This window comes from Haliotis asinina, chromosome 10 (genome assembly GCF_037392515.1).
Source record: "Haliotis asinina isolate JCU_RB_2024 chromosome 10, JCU_Hal_asi_v2, whole genome shotgun sequence".
Taxonomy (NCBI): domain Eukaryota; kingdom Metazoa; phylum Mollusca; class Gastropoda; order Lepetellida; family Haliotidae; genus Haliotis; species Haliotis asinina.
Window position 1 is genome coordinate 29459008 of NC_090289.1, and position 18709 is coordinate 29477716.

The 18709-nt window shown below is 39.1% G+C and overlaps 1 protein-coding gene across 2 annotated transcripts; it reads left to right on the plus strand.

Moving 5' to 3' along the window:
* Positions 1-322: 322 nt before the first annotated feature.
* On the plus strand, positions 323-16871 carry LOC137298057 (RUN domain-containing protein 3B-like). 2 transcript variants are annotated; one of them, XM_067830105.1, is made up of 10 exons: positions 323-518; positions 4214-4329; positions 4744-4880; positions 5834-5919; positions 8280-8369; positions 8936-9016; positions 10036-10192; positions 10687-10844; positions 11314-11466; positions 11925-16871. In XM_067830105.1, the coding sequence occupies exons 1-10, from the start codon at positions 436-438 to the stop codon at positions 13021-13023; spliced, it is 2160 nt and encodes a 719-aa protein (XP_067686206.1). In that variant the 5' UTR covers positions 323-435; the 3' UTR covers positions 13024-16871. The 2 variants fall into 2 exon arrangements, with proteins under 2 accessions (XP_067686206.1, XP_067686207.1); XM_067830106.1 differs by having other exon boundaries at positions 348-518; positions 4214-4333; positions 4751-4880.
* The last annotated feature ends 1838 nt before the right edge of the window (positions 16872-18709 follow it).

Sequence of the window (18709 nt, forward strand, 5' to 3'; positions counted from 1 at the left end):
GCTTAATCGGGTCGTTTCTAGACTGGTGTCCTGTATTTCGCCTCCACGCTCAAGCGAGGAGAGGGGCGCAAGCGTTTTAGAGTATCCAAACGAGCCTTATTTGTTTCCACTGTACACTTGTGTCTTAAAGACAGACGCCCAGTCAAAATTTTGGCCGCTATATGCGCGCTTGTATATCTCTCATCTGACCAGTTACAAGCTTTTACTCGAAACATAAAACGTCCTGTTATTTATTTTTGTTGTACTTTTTGTATATATTTTAAAAACGTAGATTAACTGCTTACACAAAATTATATTTAGTTTGTGCATAAAATTGGCGATGGTCAAAGGTTAAGGTCAAACATAACCCATGGGCTCAGATCACATGAGCTCTGTGTCATGTTTACGTTTACTGCCCGCCACCTGTAAACAATAGATAAATGAGGGGTGTGAACGATGGATGACAACAAAAACACGAACACCAAGCTTTCCAATCGACAGATCCAGGTTGCAAGACGAAATGTCGTTTCTGTCTGCAGGTAACTGTGACATGTCATTTGTCATCACCAGCATCGAAACTATTGTGTGTGTATCATAAATATTAGCGAGTTAGAATGTTAACAGTAATGAGACTGGAGATGATCTTCCATGTCCTCGATGACGTATCTTAAATCAGATGCACGCCAAGAGAACAAAGGAAACTAAAACAACGGAACGCTGTCATTGTTGCTCATCCATTATCACTTCCTGATTATTCGTGAAATTACATTCAACAAATTCAAGTTACAGTATTTTGAGGAGGCTTTGCTGCGATTCGACTGTTTATCCAATATTCCTAGTCCAAAGGTAGTGACATTATATGACATTTTTGACATCTTGATGTTCTTCATCCATTATCTTTGCATGTTTTACCAGTCTGTTATAATATTTTTTTATCATATGAGATCAATCTTCTGAAACATTTAGGTCACATTATTTTTAACTATCAATAAAGTTTCTTATATTTTTCAGTGTTTATGAAATGCTTATCTGAGAATACAATTAATTAGGTGAACTGTGGACATCCATTTTGAATAGATGATAAAAACTTTCCCTACCAATTTGTTAGTTAAAGGGGCACTGATGCGGAGCGAATAATGTTTCTCACCAACGGTCTAATTACGAAACCAAACCGCAAATTGGTCAGCGCCCGCTCCTTCGACCGTGACGGACAAAGGAACTGGGCTCCTGTCCATATTAGCAGAATTTCTTCACCTAAACAGTCGGGAGGCCGGATGCCCATCATATACCATTTGTTTTAAAATATCCATGGTATTCCTTGTCTGATCGTAACCAAATATCCCAGCAGTGTAGGTCTTTTCGTATGCTTCGATGGTATAGTTATTGATCCAGTTTGATCCTATTTCAGTGTTTTTAACCTCGATATTTAATCATGTTACATGAAAATATGATGTGTACAGGCACGTAGCCATTTGTTTCAGTACGGAAGATTACAAAGCTTTATATTTAGGTAGTTTTGAGTGTTGGTTCAGCTGTGATAGCAAATATCATACGTACATTTTGGTAGCTATGGTAGCTACAATGGTTTATTATTTATGATAATAAAAACACACAGTTGATTTATTTGAATTCGTAAACAAAAACCGATGACTTTGCCTTTGGTAGAGAAAATTTTCTTACGTAAAAAACCCTTATTTCACCTATTTACCCAAGTACACAGCAAATGCCCGTGTGTATTCCTTATGTAACGAAATTCCCTTGGTATCCTCAAAACAGTTTCGGCTCATAAGTGTTTTCAGGCTGCATGCGACACAGAGATTCCATCTTCCTTGCTGTAACTAGCGTTTGACGGTGTAAACCTACACATGTTATTTGTCATCATTCTCTGGATGGTCAATTCATGAATTTATAACAGGTATAATTAGTAGCAACACCACTTCGGTTACTCAACAAAGGTTCCCATTTGGCATTTCTCCTGTCTGGAGTAAATACTCAACATTATAAATTAATATGTGTATGTAAGTGATGCAAGAGGGTTTATCAGCTGAGTTACAAAAACAAACATCGATCAAAGGATTAACCGATAACTCACTGATTGATTAATTACTTTTATCTTCTAGTGGATTTGTCAAAAGGCAGTGTGTGTAGATGACTACAGCCTGTCGTAAAGTGTAAGTGCAAAAACAACATCCTCCCTTCAAAGAATTAACCACCCTTGCGTTGATTGATTGATTGCTCATTATTGGTTAACTAAATTACTTAGAATAGTGGACATCATACAATTAGTTGCCAGGTGTGCTATCTTGGGAGACCAATGAGAGGTTTATCTGGTTTTCACCAACGAAAGACGTGAAACGATGTGTTACTTTTTCGCAAATGAGACAGTTGTAAGACACGCGACATAGAGCAGGATTATTTACCAGCTGCAGATGAATGGAATACGATTTCTTTTACGTGGATATTGATGGATACATTCCTGAACAAGGTAGTAGCATGACATCGTTGCTATAAAATTAGTCTGTTTTACATTCATTTTTTTGCATTTTGTATTAATTTATTTGTTGTAGCATTCAGAAGAATCTGCATGACAGAAAAACACACTAGATCGCGTATGTGTGTGAAATAGGATCCACATTGACAATCTATACAATGTATAAATGTTGCTGTTATGTTAGAAATTTACTGTGAGTATAAGCAGATCGTGTGTTCTTTTATTAATTTTCAGAATCATACAAGTATGGCAATAAACTAACTAGGGTTATGAGACAAAATATAGAGACGTACATTGGCTTCGTTATTTTTCCGTCCTAACAGTTTTTTTTTACCATTTCTACCACTGGCAGATGATTAACCTTCAAAGTGTTGCATTTGTTTTCATAATACATTTGTAATGAAGTAAAATGACTTCACCTCAGTTGATCTGTCTATAATTAAACTATCAATCGCGCTTACGGACTGCGCAGCAGAGGTCACGAATTCTGGGATATCATCCGGGTACTCACGGGAGAAAAACAATAACAAAAGTTTACACCAGTCCACGGAAATTGCTCCGCATCAGTGCCCCTTTAATAATCATGTTCATTTGACATTTGTTCAAAGTGTCTGACATTTATTTGAAAAGCTGTTCTTCAGCAATATATGTGTTCTTTTCCACTAAATGTTAAATCAGTTATGACTGATGTGGTTCTTCAATCTCCCTCAGTGGAAACTCGCAACTGAAATGACATCCTGCAGTAACAGTATATTGATAAGTTGCAATTTTGGAATGTTTGTTCAAATAAATGAAACCTGGTGGTTTGAGATACAAATAAACTTGTGAGGTTATGATGAATTTTCAGGGATCTTCTACAGAATCTCTTTATGGTCAGGACCCATTATGGTCCAGTGTAGAATGGGTCTTGAACAGCATGTTTGCCACAAAAGGCGACTACGCTTGTCGTAAGAGGTGACTAACGAGATCAGGTGGTCAAGCTAATGGTTGACATGGTTGACAGATCATCGTATCCCAACTGCATGGACCGATGATCATGCTGTTGATATCTGGATTGTTTAGTCATGACTGACTTATATACAGACCGTCGCAGCATAGCTTGAACAGTCAAACAATTAATCAATCGTCTAAGGTGACATGCAACAACGTAAAACACAACTTTGCAGATTCTGATACGTTTTGATATGCACTTACCGAAACAAATAATCAAAAATGTCAATTCAACCTTTAAAGTTGAAAAAAAAACACAAAGAAAAAATACCTGCAATATTGGAGTTCAAAAGATTCACTAATTTCCCCCCAGTCCTTGGGGGAAAAATTGGTTTCAACAGCTATGCTGTGCTGTGCTCATAATGTATGCACGGGAAGTGGGTTTGCAGAGTTTGAAACAGTATGCCTACCTGGAGTATGGGGTTGTGAGTAGTCTAATCTTAGTTGTGTTTTAATTATGTTTGAGTTTTTGGTTGTATGTGACCTTTAATCATTGACTCATTATGATTCTTACTTCATCCTCCCTATTTACCCATGAACATCTGGATTAGAATAGGTCTTCATAAGGGGCAACTAAAGGGATCTGGCGGTCTTGCAGGCTGACATGGTTAACACATAATCGTATTCCAATTGCTTAGACCAATGCTCATGGCCCAGACTCGATTATTTACAGACTGTTGCCATATAGCGTGAATATGCTGAGTGCAGTGTAAATCTAAACATGCTCACTCATTCCCTACCTATTTGTTCCAGATTCTGTGTTAAGAGCCTTATAGACAAGGCCTGTTTCAGCAATATTGACGATGAATGCGAGGAATTCATCAACTTCTGTGCGGTTCTGGAACAAGTGCTTCTTCACAGGATCAGGCGTATGTTGTCCAAATAATAATCACATTTTTGAAAGATATACCTTCATGTTTGTAGTTTTCTTAATTTCGTACATGTATCTTTGTTAGTAAGAACAAACTCTTGAACACCTATTCAGCTTGAAATAGTATAGATATTGGCACACTGAGTTCATTATAACTTCTTTTTTAACTGTATATTTTGTCTGAGGCCTTAACTGGGATTTGCACAACAGACCATTCTCAATGGTGGTCAAACTTCTCCATCACACCAAGGTGTGACCCACTTTAATATTGCTGGAATGTTGTTATAAGTATACGTAAGAACACACTCACATACACGTGCACACATGCATGCACTTCAAGATGATCCCATTTTTCACATATAAGCATGGTTTGTCGGTGGTTTCCAATATTTGCTACACTATTTATTTCCAGCTCACAGAACCACCTGGTATCGGGGTGGGGACAATCGCTCCTTTTGGGAGTATGTTCGTGCGGCTTGTCGACATGTGCCTCAGAGCTGCATAGCAAGCATAGACGCCATAGAGAATATAAAGTCACCATCTGCCAAGGTAAGATCATCAGGGTATAGATGCCATAGAGAATATAAGGTCTTCTCCTTTCAAGTTAAGGTTATCAAGGTATAGATGCCATATAGATTATAAGGTCTCTGTCTGTGAAGGTGAGGTCATCATGGTGTTGATGGCTTGTCAAATCTTCGTAGAACAGAAACCATAGAGAAAATGCTTTCATCTGGTGAGGCGATGCCATCACTGTATACAGAGCTCCAGATAAGATTTAGCTCATGTGGGTACTGTACCCAATGTATTTCTTTGGAGTGGGTATTTTGAATATTGAGTGCGTATTACATTTTCCCTTACCCGCTGCTTTCAGATATGTGGGAATTCAGTGATTTTACTATTTATGTCATTGAATAAGTTTACTAAACAGGTATGTTCTGCCTTATGTCACACCTAAGCAAAACCAACTTAAACACAATGGAAATGATTTCATAGAAAATCACTCATCCTGCACTGACAGTACAACACTAGTCCTATACTAACAGAACAATTTGATAGCAAGCAATGTCTTTTTCATTATGCAGGCAAATTTTATAAATATAATCTGCATGCATATGTTTAAAAGTTTTTGAGTATCTAAGATTTCAAATGCGTAATTGGTACTCAACAATTATTTTTCAGTTTGAATTTATTTGAAATTTTCTGTGCATATTTTTGGGTGTCTGCTGTATAGGTGCTGCATAGAGTAAGCATCACATGGTGAGGGTAACATGGCACTGAGTGTCAAAGAGTTTATGAAGTTGACTCCAGCAATGAGTTAAATTTAATGTAAGTCAGTCTGCTGTATGTGAACAAGTCCGGCATCTTGTATTTGTCATGCCACTTTTTGTCACGGCAGAGCTGACTCTATGTCATTACACCCCGGCAGTCTTCAGTTGGCATACCGGGTTGGTAATAAGATGCTTCACAGGATGGAGAAAAGGTTTTCTTCAATTCTCTTCCAGGGCCGAGCTTTCATTCGGTGCGCACTGATGGAGAAGAAGTTGTCTGAGTATTTAGGTGCTGCAATAAAGCAACAGAACGTCACAAGGTCAGTAGAGCACTGAGAAATGAGGTTTTATGCTGCATTCATAATTGCATTGCATTTAATACTTGAATATTGCTCAAAGCGTTATAAAAACAAACTCAGTGATTCACTCCCTTTGAAGGAAGGATCCAAATATTGTTATTATGAGAAATCATCTCAGAATTTCTACCATGCTGTTAAATTTTAACACACTGACTGTCTGTCTCGAGTATACTTGTAGTACCAATCCTGGTCAAATTTGTCACTACACTAGCAACAGTGGTATTTTAAAACAAGTTTCACATGTTGGCAAAATAGGCACTAGAAACAAATGGCTTTTGGTATTCTTTGTTACGACCTGGAGACTTCTTGTGCCTGTTTGCCAACATGTGAAACTTGTTTTAAAATACCACTGATGTAGCGACAAGGTAACTCGTAGTGACTAATGGGGCCTTTGACTTTTACAATTGACTTTGACAATGTGTTAACAAATTGCCTTGATCTTGAAAGACGAGAGTTTCACACAGTCAGCCTTGTAACATTCTCTATCTGTCAGTGTCATATTTTTTCAGAAACAGATTATATCATTTTTAACAATGCTGCCATGATCTTGAAAGTCAAACTCTGAGAGCTTCACACAGTCACAGTCATTGTCTATCAGTGCTTATACCAGATGCGTAAACTAACATTGCCCATTATGTCTTTTGAACAGATCTTTCTATAGGAAACCTGTTTACAAGTTCCTTTTTACTGATGTGTTTTACATAAGCTTATTATCCCCCGCAACACGTTTTGCGGGGGTATTAGGATGCACCCCGTCCACCTGCGTGTCCATCTGTACATGCGTCCGTCCATGCACATTTAGCTTTTCCGGAGCACAACTTTAGCACATAGATAGATCTGGTGGTATATTAGTGCCTTTTTGTAGTTTGGGTATTGTTAATGAAATATTTTCCACGTTTCCATGGCAACATGTGTGACTTAGACTGAAATTGGAGGTAATGATGACTGTGCCATCTTGTTATTATAACATTACTGCCATGATCTTGAAAGTCATGACCTGAGAGCATAACATAATCAGCATCATAATTGTGTCCATCCATGAATTCTTCTACAAGGAGTGTAATCTTGCAGTATCTGTATGTAGCTTTAACAATGGTCTTTGTTTATTTGGGACATAGATAAGATAATTGGCTGATTAAATTAACCTGCATTATATTCCAGATAAGGGGATTTAACGGGTACAAAATGAGAAGGCTAGATTAGAGCTAAGATTGTTCTGAATGAATGATAGATCATAACATTGGGAAGTATCATTTATGTATAGAGCTGATTAGCCAAGTGATTCTGTATTATAGGTATCTTATGTAAGGATTATATACATTGTATTATCATGACATTGTGATCCTTTGGCTGATATGACATATATGTGTTAACATCTGACATATATGTTATTTATATATTTTCCCCATATATATGATATTTATGATAAAGAAAGATCTATTGGACTTATGTTTATCCCAAGCACCACATTTTGCAGGCGTATATTGAAATGGACTCCGCCCATGTGTCTGTGCAATTTATCTTTTCCAGAGCAGATCTTTAAATGTTAAAACCTGTCAGTGTGGCTTCACCAAACTTGGTACATAGACAGGTCAGGTGTTGTACTGGTGCCTTTTGGTAGTTTTGGAATTTTGAATTCAATATCTTTAGCATTTCCCTGGCAACAAGTTTGACTTTGACTGAAGTTGGTGGCAGTGTTCTGCTCTGGAGCAGAACTTCACAACTGTTTACTATTTCTTCACCAAACTTGACACAGAGATTGGTCTAGTGGTGTACTGGTGCCTTTTGGTAGTTTTGGAATTCTGGGGACACATTTGGCCAAGTCAAATTAGGCACTGCAGTTCAATATGTAGAATTGCATCCCTTGGTTACGCAAGGATGCGATGATCTTGGGTTATTTATCTGGGTTACCTTGGTTGTATATCTAGGTTTGTCAGCATAAACATGGATGTGTGGGTTTCGCCAGAGTGTTGTTTGTGTGAGACATGCATTACTTAGGGTTTCACATGCTAGGGGCTTGGTGGGGTAGCCTAGTGGTTAAAGTGTTCACTTGTCAAACCAAAGACCTGCACTTGATGCCCCACATTGGTACAGTGTGTGAAGCCCATTTCTGTTGTCCCCTGCTCTGATATTGCTGGAATATAATCAAAAGTGGTGTAAAACTGAACTCACTCGCTCATTTATTAGACTGATATACTGTGATATAAGTGCAGTACTGTTCAGGGCAGTATTTTTCTCATTGATCAAAAACTGCTTATATTTTCTTTGCTGTTTGTATATTAGATGACACACTATTAGACAATACCTTTGCTGTTGTTTAGGAAGCACTACCTAGATGGAGCCATAATGCTGTCTGAAGATGCCAATATGCTGTGTGGAGTGTTTCTAGGTCTCAATACCATTGACTTCAGGTGAGATTGCAACCTGGTTGTCCACCGTGAATTTGCTGGAATATTGCTAAAAGCAATACTTACTCACTAGAGTTTGAATTACACCATTTTAGTCGATATCTGTACTGCAGTTATTAAGTCTCAAAACCTTTGAGTAATTGCCACATTTTGCAATTTGTAATCTATACTGAATAGTGAAAGAAATGCAACTCTGTTTTTTCTGTCAAGTTTTTCAATAGAAGACAAAAACAGGAACACATACTTTTATGAGATTACGATTTTGCGAATCTTGTGTTTTGTTTGCATTTCAGTATATTATAGTACCACCCATTTCAATGTGCCTACTGACAGTGATTGAGATAGAAGTATTTTCTTTATGAGCTTCTACTGTGATGACTGTAACATAAGCTATTTTAATTGATGGTTATTATGACTTGTAATCTTAGATTAATCAATCAGAAGAGAGAAGTTTCCCAAATCATGGCAAATGATCTTTTAGACACTTACGGGCTGAAATCCTTTGTGTGTAATATTCCATGTCTATAATATACATGTTCAATGTTTGTTTGCTTCTGGTATGGTTTTAGCTTCTGCCTGAAGGGAGAGAACATGGATCTGCTAGGACCCTTGGCGATAGACTTCACACCATTTCTACAGTTCCACCAAAGGTATGTTCTTGGAGCCCTCATCATATTACTGTTTTCACTTATCCTAGTTGTTTAGGTGCTGCAGGTTGCTGTGCAAACGCATTTATTCAGCCTGTCAGAATCTGTATGTCTCAGTCCTGGTTCATCCGTAGCATGGTTCTAGGCATCACCACCATGCCTCTGGGTTTCACTATGTGGTAATGTGAAAGACCTACTCTGCCTATTACTTGTTCCCACATACGGCTGACATGCCATGATATAACTGGAACAGTGCTCGAAGCTGCAATAACACCCAGCTCACACACTCACAGATCCTGGCTCTCAGTGGCAACCTTGTCAGTGTATCTTGCTTTGTCTATCCATTGAAAGATCCTTCTTTGGGCTCTGTTATCCAGAGGTCTATCTTTGGTTTCTTTCCATGTTCTCAAACTTGTCAAAGTAGGAGCAATATTTGTTAAAGTCAAACCGTAAATGTAGCCCATGGTATGTTTAGGATTGCACTTCTTTGTAAAGTACAGATTCTAGTACTTTTGTCCATATGTATGGATAAAAACCATGCACAATACAGAAGGATATAATTTAGAAAACTTAACAGATATGCATCCCTGCAGTTTTGAATGGTGTTAGAATCATATATAGCGTATTTATTTGAAGAAAGAATTGTTTTATTGTTTATTGACCTGTATACACAAGTACTGCCCTGTTGAGAAAAATAAGAAGTATGTACTGATGTTGAAAAATTATATGGAGCCATGGGTTGAGTCCCATGCAGGATTCAAACCCACACCTAATCACCACCGCACACTGGTGGGTGGGAAGGTTAGGTATATTACTTTGTCTGCAGGCAGTTAGCTGCCCAACTCTGAGGTGTGGGTTTGAATCCCAGATGGGACCCCAAAAAGTACTAGAATCTGTGATTTACTAAGAGAATGTAATACCAAGTATAACATCTGTTATGTTTGACCACTTTCTGCAAGTGATGAAGTTTAATGGTAAAGAATTTGAGCCATGTTTATGAGGTAGATTCCTCTTTACCCCAGTGCGGAGAGTGTTACTAGTGACCTGGAGGAAATGAGGGAGCTGTCCAACTCCAGTATCAGCAGCAGCATCATGAGCGAGGACGTTGTGGACGACGCCAGCTGGCGGAACAAATACAAGAATCTGGAACATAAGTTCAAGAGCGCCTGTGAACAGAAGGTAGACATTTTTGCTATTATTTACTTACTTCCATTTCCATAATTTTTCCTTATTCTAACTCATGCTTAACTGCTTATCTCCTCCTCCCTGGTTAGCCATGTGACTGATTTGGCGGGAAAAGGGAGGCTTCTGGTGGATGAGTGTATTTTATGTCTGCTTCTTTTAGAAGGGAACTTCAAGGGATTTCAGGTATTCCACTACCTTTCCCAGGGAGGTGGAGATAAGCAACTAAGCATGAGTTGGGATAAATATAAAATATCAATTTATTCAGAAAATTACATATATGTTATCACTTTCAGTGGAAGTTGACACCCTGGAATTTTCAGACCCTTGTTCTTGTTATCAACTAGCCTCCAACTTGTACAAAAACCTAACAATGGTCTGATAATTTTATCATGTAGCGGGGTATAGGGCATTGAGCTGCCCTTAGAAACATTTATCCACCGAGTGGGCAGTGTATATAGAAATTTGTTCATGGTCCACCTGTTTGTCAGGGCTACCTGGAGGAACTGGTACGTCTTCGAGAGCGGCAGGTGGAGGAGATCTCTGCTGACAACCAGAGAATGGAGATGCGTCTGCAGTATGTTGAGGCGGAGGGACAGCGTGACCGACTGATGCTGGAGAATGTCGTCCTGGAGCTCCAGGAACAGCTGTAAGATACCTCTGTGCTGTTGTGACCATCAGTCAATGCATCATTAAGCTTGATGTTTGAATAACAGAATAGTCAGTAAATATTTTATTCTGTCATCATAAATACAAATTTCATTTTGGGAAATTATTTGGATGAAGGTGTCATGGTGACTGATTTTATTGTTATCTGAAATAATTGTGAATACAGGCTCTTTGGAAAAGTTTTCAGTATATGTTTCAGTGGCGCCACACATTTGCTTCACAAAGGAAGGGAGATAAATCTTACTTCTTTTGCGTGCACTGGTCCATAGTTTTATGAGAACAGTCACAATCACAGAATACTTACTTCTTTTGCGTACACTGGTCCATAGTTTTATGAGAACAGTCACAATCACAGAATATTGAGTCAAATTTTGTGTTCTCAGGACCATGCACACATCCTGTTGTTTTGCCAAAGGTCTGAGTTTTTTTCACTTGCTGATTTGTTGCAGTGCAAAGGTGAAGTCTGAGCGACAGACGTTGCAGCAGAGACTGTCCCTGCTGTTATCCATGAGACAGCCACCAGGGTCAAGGCAGATACGGGAGATCCAGATGGCAGAAATGGCCAGTGAGGGGATACACTCTGCTCACTCCACCGGGGAACTGTGAGTAGCATGGGCATATGTTTATGTTATATCTCTTGAATAACCATCTGTTTGCAATTAATGCAATGTCAACTGATATAAATGAACCTTTCCCTTCTTGCAAGAACATCTGGTAAAGCTTTGGATTAAGCATTAGGAATGTTAGTGAGCTTCCTCAAGATTGATCTGGATTTCAGAGATTCCAGAAGGATGCACTAATTCTGCTTACACTACACTCATGAGGCTTGCTCCCATTCGCTGGGTGTTGGCTCAGATTTGGGTTAAATGTTCCATTGGCAGGTCAAAGAAATAAAAATAAATCAATTCAAATTTCAAATATTTTTACTACATTTGGAATATTATCCTCACATTGATTATTTACAGATCACTGTCATTTAGCTGGAATACTGCTGCGTTTATGTACAAACCAACAACATTATTTTGTTTCTTTGTTATTGACAACCTGTTTTCTATTCCAGTGACTTAATCTCCTCAACCCGTCACCTTCAGAATGTCCAGCAACAGGACAACAGGAGTCTTCTTTCAGGATCATCTGGTCAGTTTACAGCAAAGGAGGACAACCACAGCATGATCCCACTGACTGGATCACTAACAGATGTTCAGATTCGACCAATGGACACTCTAGTTCATCAGAGCGGGAAACCTGAGCAGACAGAAATGTCTGAGTTGCAGAGTCCAAGTCATCAAGATGCTGATCCTTCTCTAGAAGCTCCTGGTCAGCAGAGGCATGAATCCACTGACAAGGAGAGTTCCACAGAGGTGGAGGCTGACTACAGGGAGAGGGAACCTGCTCTTGCTTTCCCCAGCTTCAGTTGTGTGGATCTGGATGGTTCACTAGATACTTGTGAGGATGACGATGTTGGTGATTTGTCTGCTTTGGCTGCAGAGGATATGCCAGGTGATCCTTTAGGTATTGAGAAGGGCAGATTGAAGCCTGCTCAAGTGATTGAAACTGCAGACATGAATAAGGAAGCTGGATCTGGGTTGGACAAACGTGAAAGCAAAGACAATGATGATTGTGTTTCTGATGCCAATAATTCAAATGGCAATTTAGTTGAGAGTAATGAAAAGACTGATAGTGGCAATAGCGATTATGATATTGTAAACCCAGATAGTGAAAAGTCTTCCTCAAATGAGTCAAGCATTGAACTGGCAGAGGCTCTGGATTCTGGGAAAAGTGAAATGGCTTTGGGTGACTCCACAGAAGATGAATATCTGAGGATTGGCAGTGATGAAGGACAGAGTGATTCCCCAACAGACATTCCATACAAGAAAGAAGAAAACTCAGATGAAGAGGCTGATGATACCAAGAAACAAGCATCTGATAGAGAAGAGGCCGATGTATCCGAACCTGCTGAAAATGTTTCATCCAATATTAAGAACCAGACGAAAGAGGAAAAGATGCAAGTTGAGGCAAATGAGCAGACTGGCAAAGATGCTCCATTGTCTCCTGGAGGAGATTCAGGCTCATCTGAAGGTGATAAAGAATGGGACTTTGTCTCAGACTCCCAAGGAAATGGACAAACTGTGAGTGCCAAGGAAGTGGACAGACAGTGAGTGCCAAGGAAGTGGACAAACAGTGAGTACCAAGAAAGTGGACAGACAGTGAGTGCCAAGGAAGTGGACAGACAGTGAGTGCCAAGGAAGTGGACAGACATTGAGTGCCAAGGAACAGAATGATGATCAGAAAGATGAAGCATCACCTTAACTTGGACATGACAAGTAGACTAGATGTAGTATAAGGTTAGTTTTAGAAGAAGAGTGCAATCACCATGATGACATGACATTGACCAAATATTTGTCATAATTATCGTCAGGTCCCTGGTCAGAGTAACTGTGTACTGAAGAAATTCACTTTACAGTGATGTATTTGGTTTTGATATTATTACCATAAGAATAATGTATCCTTGTGACACATTATGTGAGACTGTCACAGAATATTATGGTGACTCCAACAAATCTCAGTGCTGCAGCCAGACTGCATAATGAAGGATTCCCACTAATTGTACTTACATTACCTTAGCACTTCCTTTATAAATATATGAGTCAACGATAGCACAATGGAGGTGCAATGTTTTGACCACTGAACAGTACAGTATGTACAATTGTCATTTGATGATCCAAATATCAGAGACATGGAGATAAAATATTTAAGAATCACCAGTTAACATTGCTTTGAGTGCAAGTGTATATGAATTTAAAAAAAACCAAACAGATATAATGCTGTGTGTAGTTGACAGCTTATGATCACCTTGTCATATCTATGTTTCCACATAAAATACAGGCATCTTTTATTCATTAACCACTGAGAATAATGTACTTAGTAGTAGGGCTGGGATGGTGAAATCGGATACCCAGGATGGGTGGATAATGTGTTGGACCCGGGTAGCTGGCTCAATACCTGGACCCGTTTTGAGCAGGTGACTAATACATTCAATAATGTAATTTATTATTCTGTGATGATTTAAAGGTTGTATTGAAGATGTAGACATTGGTAATAGGGGGTGGGGTACTTTCATAGAACATTTGGGTCTGTCCCAGCTCTACTTAGTAGTGATGTCTAATCGTGTTGCTCTTGTAAGCCTATATAACAAACATGTAGCATCATGAAATGAAAAACACATGCATCAGTCATTCAAGCAGAATTATTGTCTCAACAGTATCGCATGTCCATAAGAAATACTGGACCAATGGGAGTAATACATACATATCAAATATCCAATGAGAGTGACATCCTGCGAAAATACTAGATATCTGCATTAGATGTCTTGAACCCGGAGTTCCCATATGTCAATTTGAAGTTATTACTTGACTTGATGACATACTTTTAATGTTAAGTGAAGAAAGAAGTCTGTCAAAAGAAACATTTCTGGAAAATTTGTTGAAAACAATTTTGAATCCCAAATCTTTGCATTGATGGCTTCAGTTAATGTTTCTTAATGCAACTAAGGTATTCTGTGGTTCTATGTGACTGTACAGTTGTATCGTCACAGCACATTTCGCGGTGAAATACTAAACTGTCACAAGGTCTCTGTGTATTATAAATCAAAGGAAATATTCCACTCCAAGTTCCACTGCTTACCGATTGCACTTCATCTTTCAGGTTTGCAGGAAACTGTATGATTTCAATTAACTGTGACATTTGTGTTATCAAGTGTTTGTTGTTTAAGGTACATGATGCTGAAATGTAAACGTTCCTTGATGCATGGACTATAACCTGTATACTTTACTGTATTTCATCAGCATGATAATATACTACACCTGGCCAAAAGCAGACACCAAAGATTCCTGGATGAGTGTGAAAATCCAACCACCCAATGCCTGTTAAATGGTTAACTCATGCATGTACTTTCAATGCATCATCAGTATATTCATATTATAGCAATGAAAGGTGAAACTGACATTCAGCTTGTAACATTCAATTTCCAGAATGAGGTAAGGTCAAAGAGTTATATGACAGTCTGATCTAATTGTTTCTCAACCTTGACACATTTTGGAAGTGATATATTTTTGTGTTCACTGCAGTTCTTTTGATTTGAAAGACTCTTATTATGTTGCGAGAAATCTGAAAGATATGTTTTCCCGTGTGAGCGGGCACCCAAGGGAAGTTGACCTATATCACAAACTGTAGTTTCATAGGGAGAGTATGTTTTTAAAGCCAAACTCTTTTGGAACATGCTCTTAAAATGGTAATGGATGCAAACACTGATCTCGTGACTATATGTCTGGAATAAGACCGATGTGACGTAAAACCCAACGCAACTCAACTCAACTGAAAAGACACAACCTCTGAACCGCTGAAGCATATCTTGTTGAAGCTTGCTACAGGTCAGTCTTGTAGGAAACAGGCTAGCTATTCTCGAAACGTTCGTAGCCCTACGGACTTCTTAAGCCCATTCTTAACACATTGGCTACGGCCAAAGTTAATAATTCTTAGGGCTACGAACGTTTCGAGAATAGGAATCACCAGACAAGAATTTCTTGAAACGTTCGTAGCGGTACAGTTACAGAATACCGGATACCTTGCGTCTCGTCACACTAAACCCTAAATCTAACCCTAATCCTAACCTTAAACCAAACCCTAACCAAACGTAAACTTGCTTGTTTTCAAAGATGATAGAAAGTGTCGGGTATTCTGTAACCTTGACTCCGTAACCCTACGAACTTCTTAAGCCAATTCTTAACACCTTGGCTCGACCAAGGTTAAGAATTCTTAGGACTATGGACGTTTGGAGAATATGGATGGATTTGATTGAAAACAAGGTTGGAAAATATCCCCTTTTTGAGGAGAATACCTCCAAAACCATTGAATATGTCTTGATGACTCTTGCCATGGCGGCCAGTCTAGGGCTGCCTTTTGATGTTTTCCTATGGTATTTTGATGGCATCATTTTTTCCCTCAGAGCAGGGTTTATGTAGTGGCAGTGGAAAAGTGGAGTATAATTGGACAATCTCTCTTTGCAAAATGCACCAGACCGGGTGATACGTTATCTACTGTTATTTTAATATAATGGGAACCGTAGGAAAGTGTAAATAAACATGTTAGCAAAACATGACTCTCCTAAGACCAATCTGAAAGGAAAACAACTTTTTGTTCTTACGAAATAGTCATTTGTTTATAGGAAATGGGGTAACCTTTTTGTTCGATGCAGACCAGGCACAATCACTCACAGGCGTACAATGCAAATCCTGAATTTGATGTCGTAAATGTTGCCAAAAGTAGCACCAAATAATTCACCCACGTTATTCATTGCATTCATGATGGCTGATTCTTGTGTAATCTTTGATTCAATGTTGTAATGTCGACATGTATATACTTGTTAAACGTGACGCTATCGTATTGTATATAGTGGAATGTGCATTTGTATGACTACAGACATTATGAAGCTCGGTGTACAATCAGTTTAACAGTTGTCAGGTTTGGCGCTGAACGTTTTTTTTCCGGCGCTGATAAGCCTGCCCTTTTGTCCTGTGATATAAGTTTACTGAAGGGTAAAATCGTACCGTATTTCCTCTATTAGACGCTGATGTGTCATTCAGTTTTTGTGCCAGCACTTGGTCTGGTGGCACGGCCGTCTCTGTTCAGGTTATACAGACATAGCTATTTGAATCCCGAAACAATGAAAAGGTGCGCTTGCAAATAAAAGATCATATTTAGATTAGACGCATTCTATTAGACGCATGTCTTGTATTTGGTGGATTTAGCTCAGTGTCTGAAGGAGGAAATATGGAAGTGGTCTTCTGTTGTACATTTATACATGTAAACATTCCTGGTCAGATATGCTCTCTTGGTAATATCACGCATTTGCCCTCATTTGTCTCGTTCTTGAAAACGCATATTCTACTATCATTTTCGACATCGTTTTATTTTAACGACTGGAACATAATAAAGTATTTTCAACTAATCACTTTGTTTTCATTCGCGTTTGCTTGCTGGTTTGTTGCTTGAGACCACAGTCGGCTATATTTCATCTATATGGCGGCGGTCTGCAAAAGATTGAGTCTGGACCAGACAATCAAGAGATCAACAATAATAACAACTGATCTATGCAATTGTCATATTGGGGCAGTGGGGTAGCCTAGTGGGTAAAGCGTTCGCTCGTCACTCCAAAGGTCCGGGTTAAGTTCCCAACATTGGTACAATGTGTGAAGCACATTTATGGTGTCCCCTGTCGTGATGTTGATGGAATATTGCCAAAAGCGGCGTAAAACTCTCGCTCACATACAAACGTGTTAACCATGTTAGCGAGCCTGGACACCCGATCCGTTTAATTCATTATGTTCAGTTGGATGAAGAATGTAACGATAATTATGTGAAATTGTAATCTTACGCGAACGAACAAGAAAACAAATATTAACACCCACTGTTTAGTTATATTCATATCGAAGCTTGTCCTACAATGGCCTCAACACTGTCTAGCTTGGACCCGTGAAGGTGTCGGGGTAGAACAGGCCTTCAGCAAACCCATGCTTGCCATAAAAGGCGATAATGCTTGTCGTGAGAGGCGACTAACGGGATCGGGTGGTCATGCTTGCTGACTTGGTTGACAAATGTCATCGGTTCCCAATTGCGCAGATCGATGCTCATGATGTTGATCTCTGGATTGTCTGGTCCAGACTGGATTATTTACAGACCGCCACCATATGACTGGAATATTGCTGAGTGCGGCGTAAAACTAAACTCACTATCCAGCTTGGATCGGACAGACAGCCTGACTGCCATAAGCAGCAGTTCATTTCTTTACGGTACGTTATCAGGGAGTCTCACAATCTGACTCATTCACTCTATCACTGATTACTCGGAATCCGAAAGATTAGATAATCCTACAAAACATGTGTCTTCATAACATACTTTGTTGGCAAGATATCTATCATGGTCATCTTGACCCTGTAGTACAAACTGGTCATAGCTTGGTTGATTCCATGGACTTGGTTAATTTGTAATTATTTTAACCCATCAACGAAGGGATGCATTTTCCGAATGTACAACTTTCCTGCTGTAATGGAGTACTCCGTGGGAGTTGGGGCCATATATGTCAATTTAGCCGCAAAATAGCTGCAATATTGCAGATTCAGCGAAAAGCATATATGTGTTACGTTATGGTCAGTCGATGATTTGTTCAAGAGTATACATCTCGTAGCCAACAGATAATGATGGAGGCTGCTCCTGTTTTTCTAAAAAAATCATGTTAACTAAAGAAAATAGGTAAAACAAACTGAACAGCCCCAATACTACCCAGACAGTGCACAAGCCAGGGTTGACGTGACTTTACCATTAGCATTTCGGTGGAACGTTTCAATCCGCTCTCACTTCTCCGGGGAGAAACTATCGCTACAGGTTATACTCGGTACCTGTAATCTCTCATCTCTAAGATAGTGATGAAAGAGAAATATGGGAAATTCGTATTTATCCAGCTTATCAACCATTAAAACGTCATCTAAGGAATCAGAAGACACGACATTCTTTGTAGGCCAGAAAGCACTTAGTTCAACGTGCTCAGGTGAGGTAAGGTAAAATAGATCAACCTGCCAGTACATACTTGTCTGCGTTATTGTTCATACACTACCCACATTTGAATCACTACCCTGTCTCAGTATTGTTTAGCGTCTTACAGTTTTATTTGTTTTCCCCTCCAACGCATTCTGCGGTGGATATTACAATTGTCCAAGACAATTCGTCTTTTTCGGAGCAGAACACACAAACCGTTCAACATTTCTCCACTACACTTGGCACATAGATACA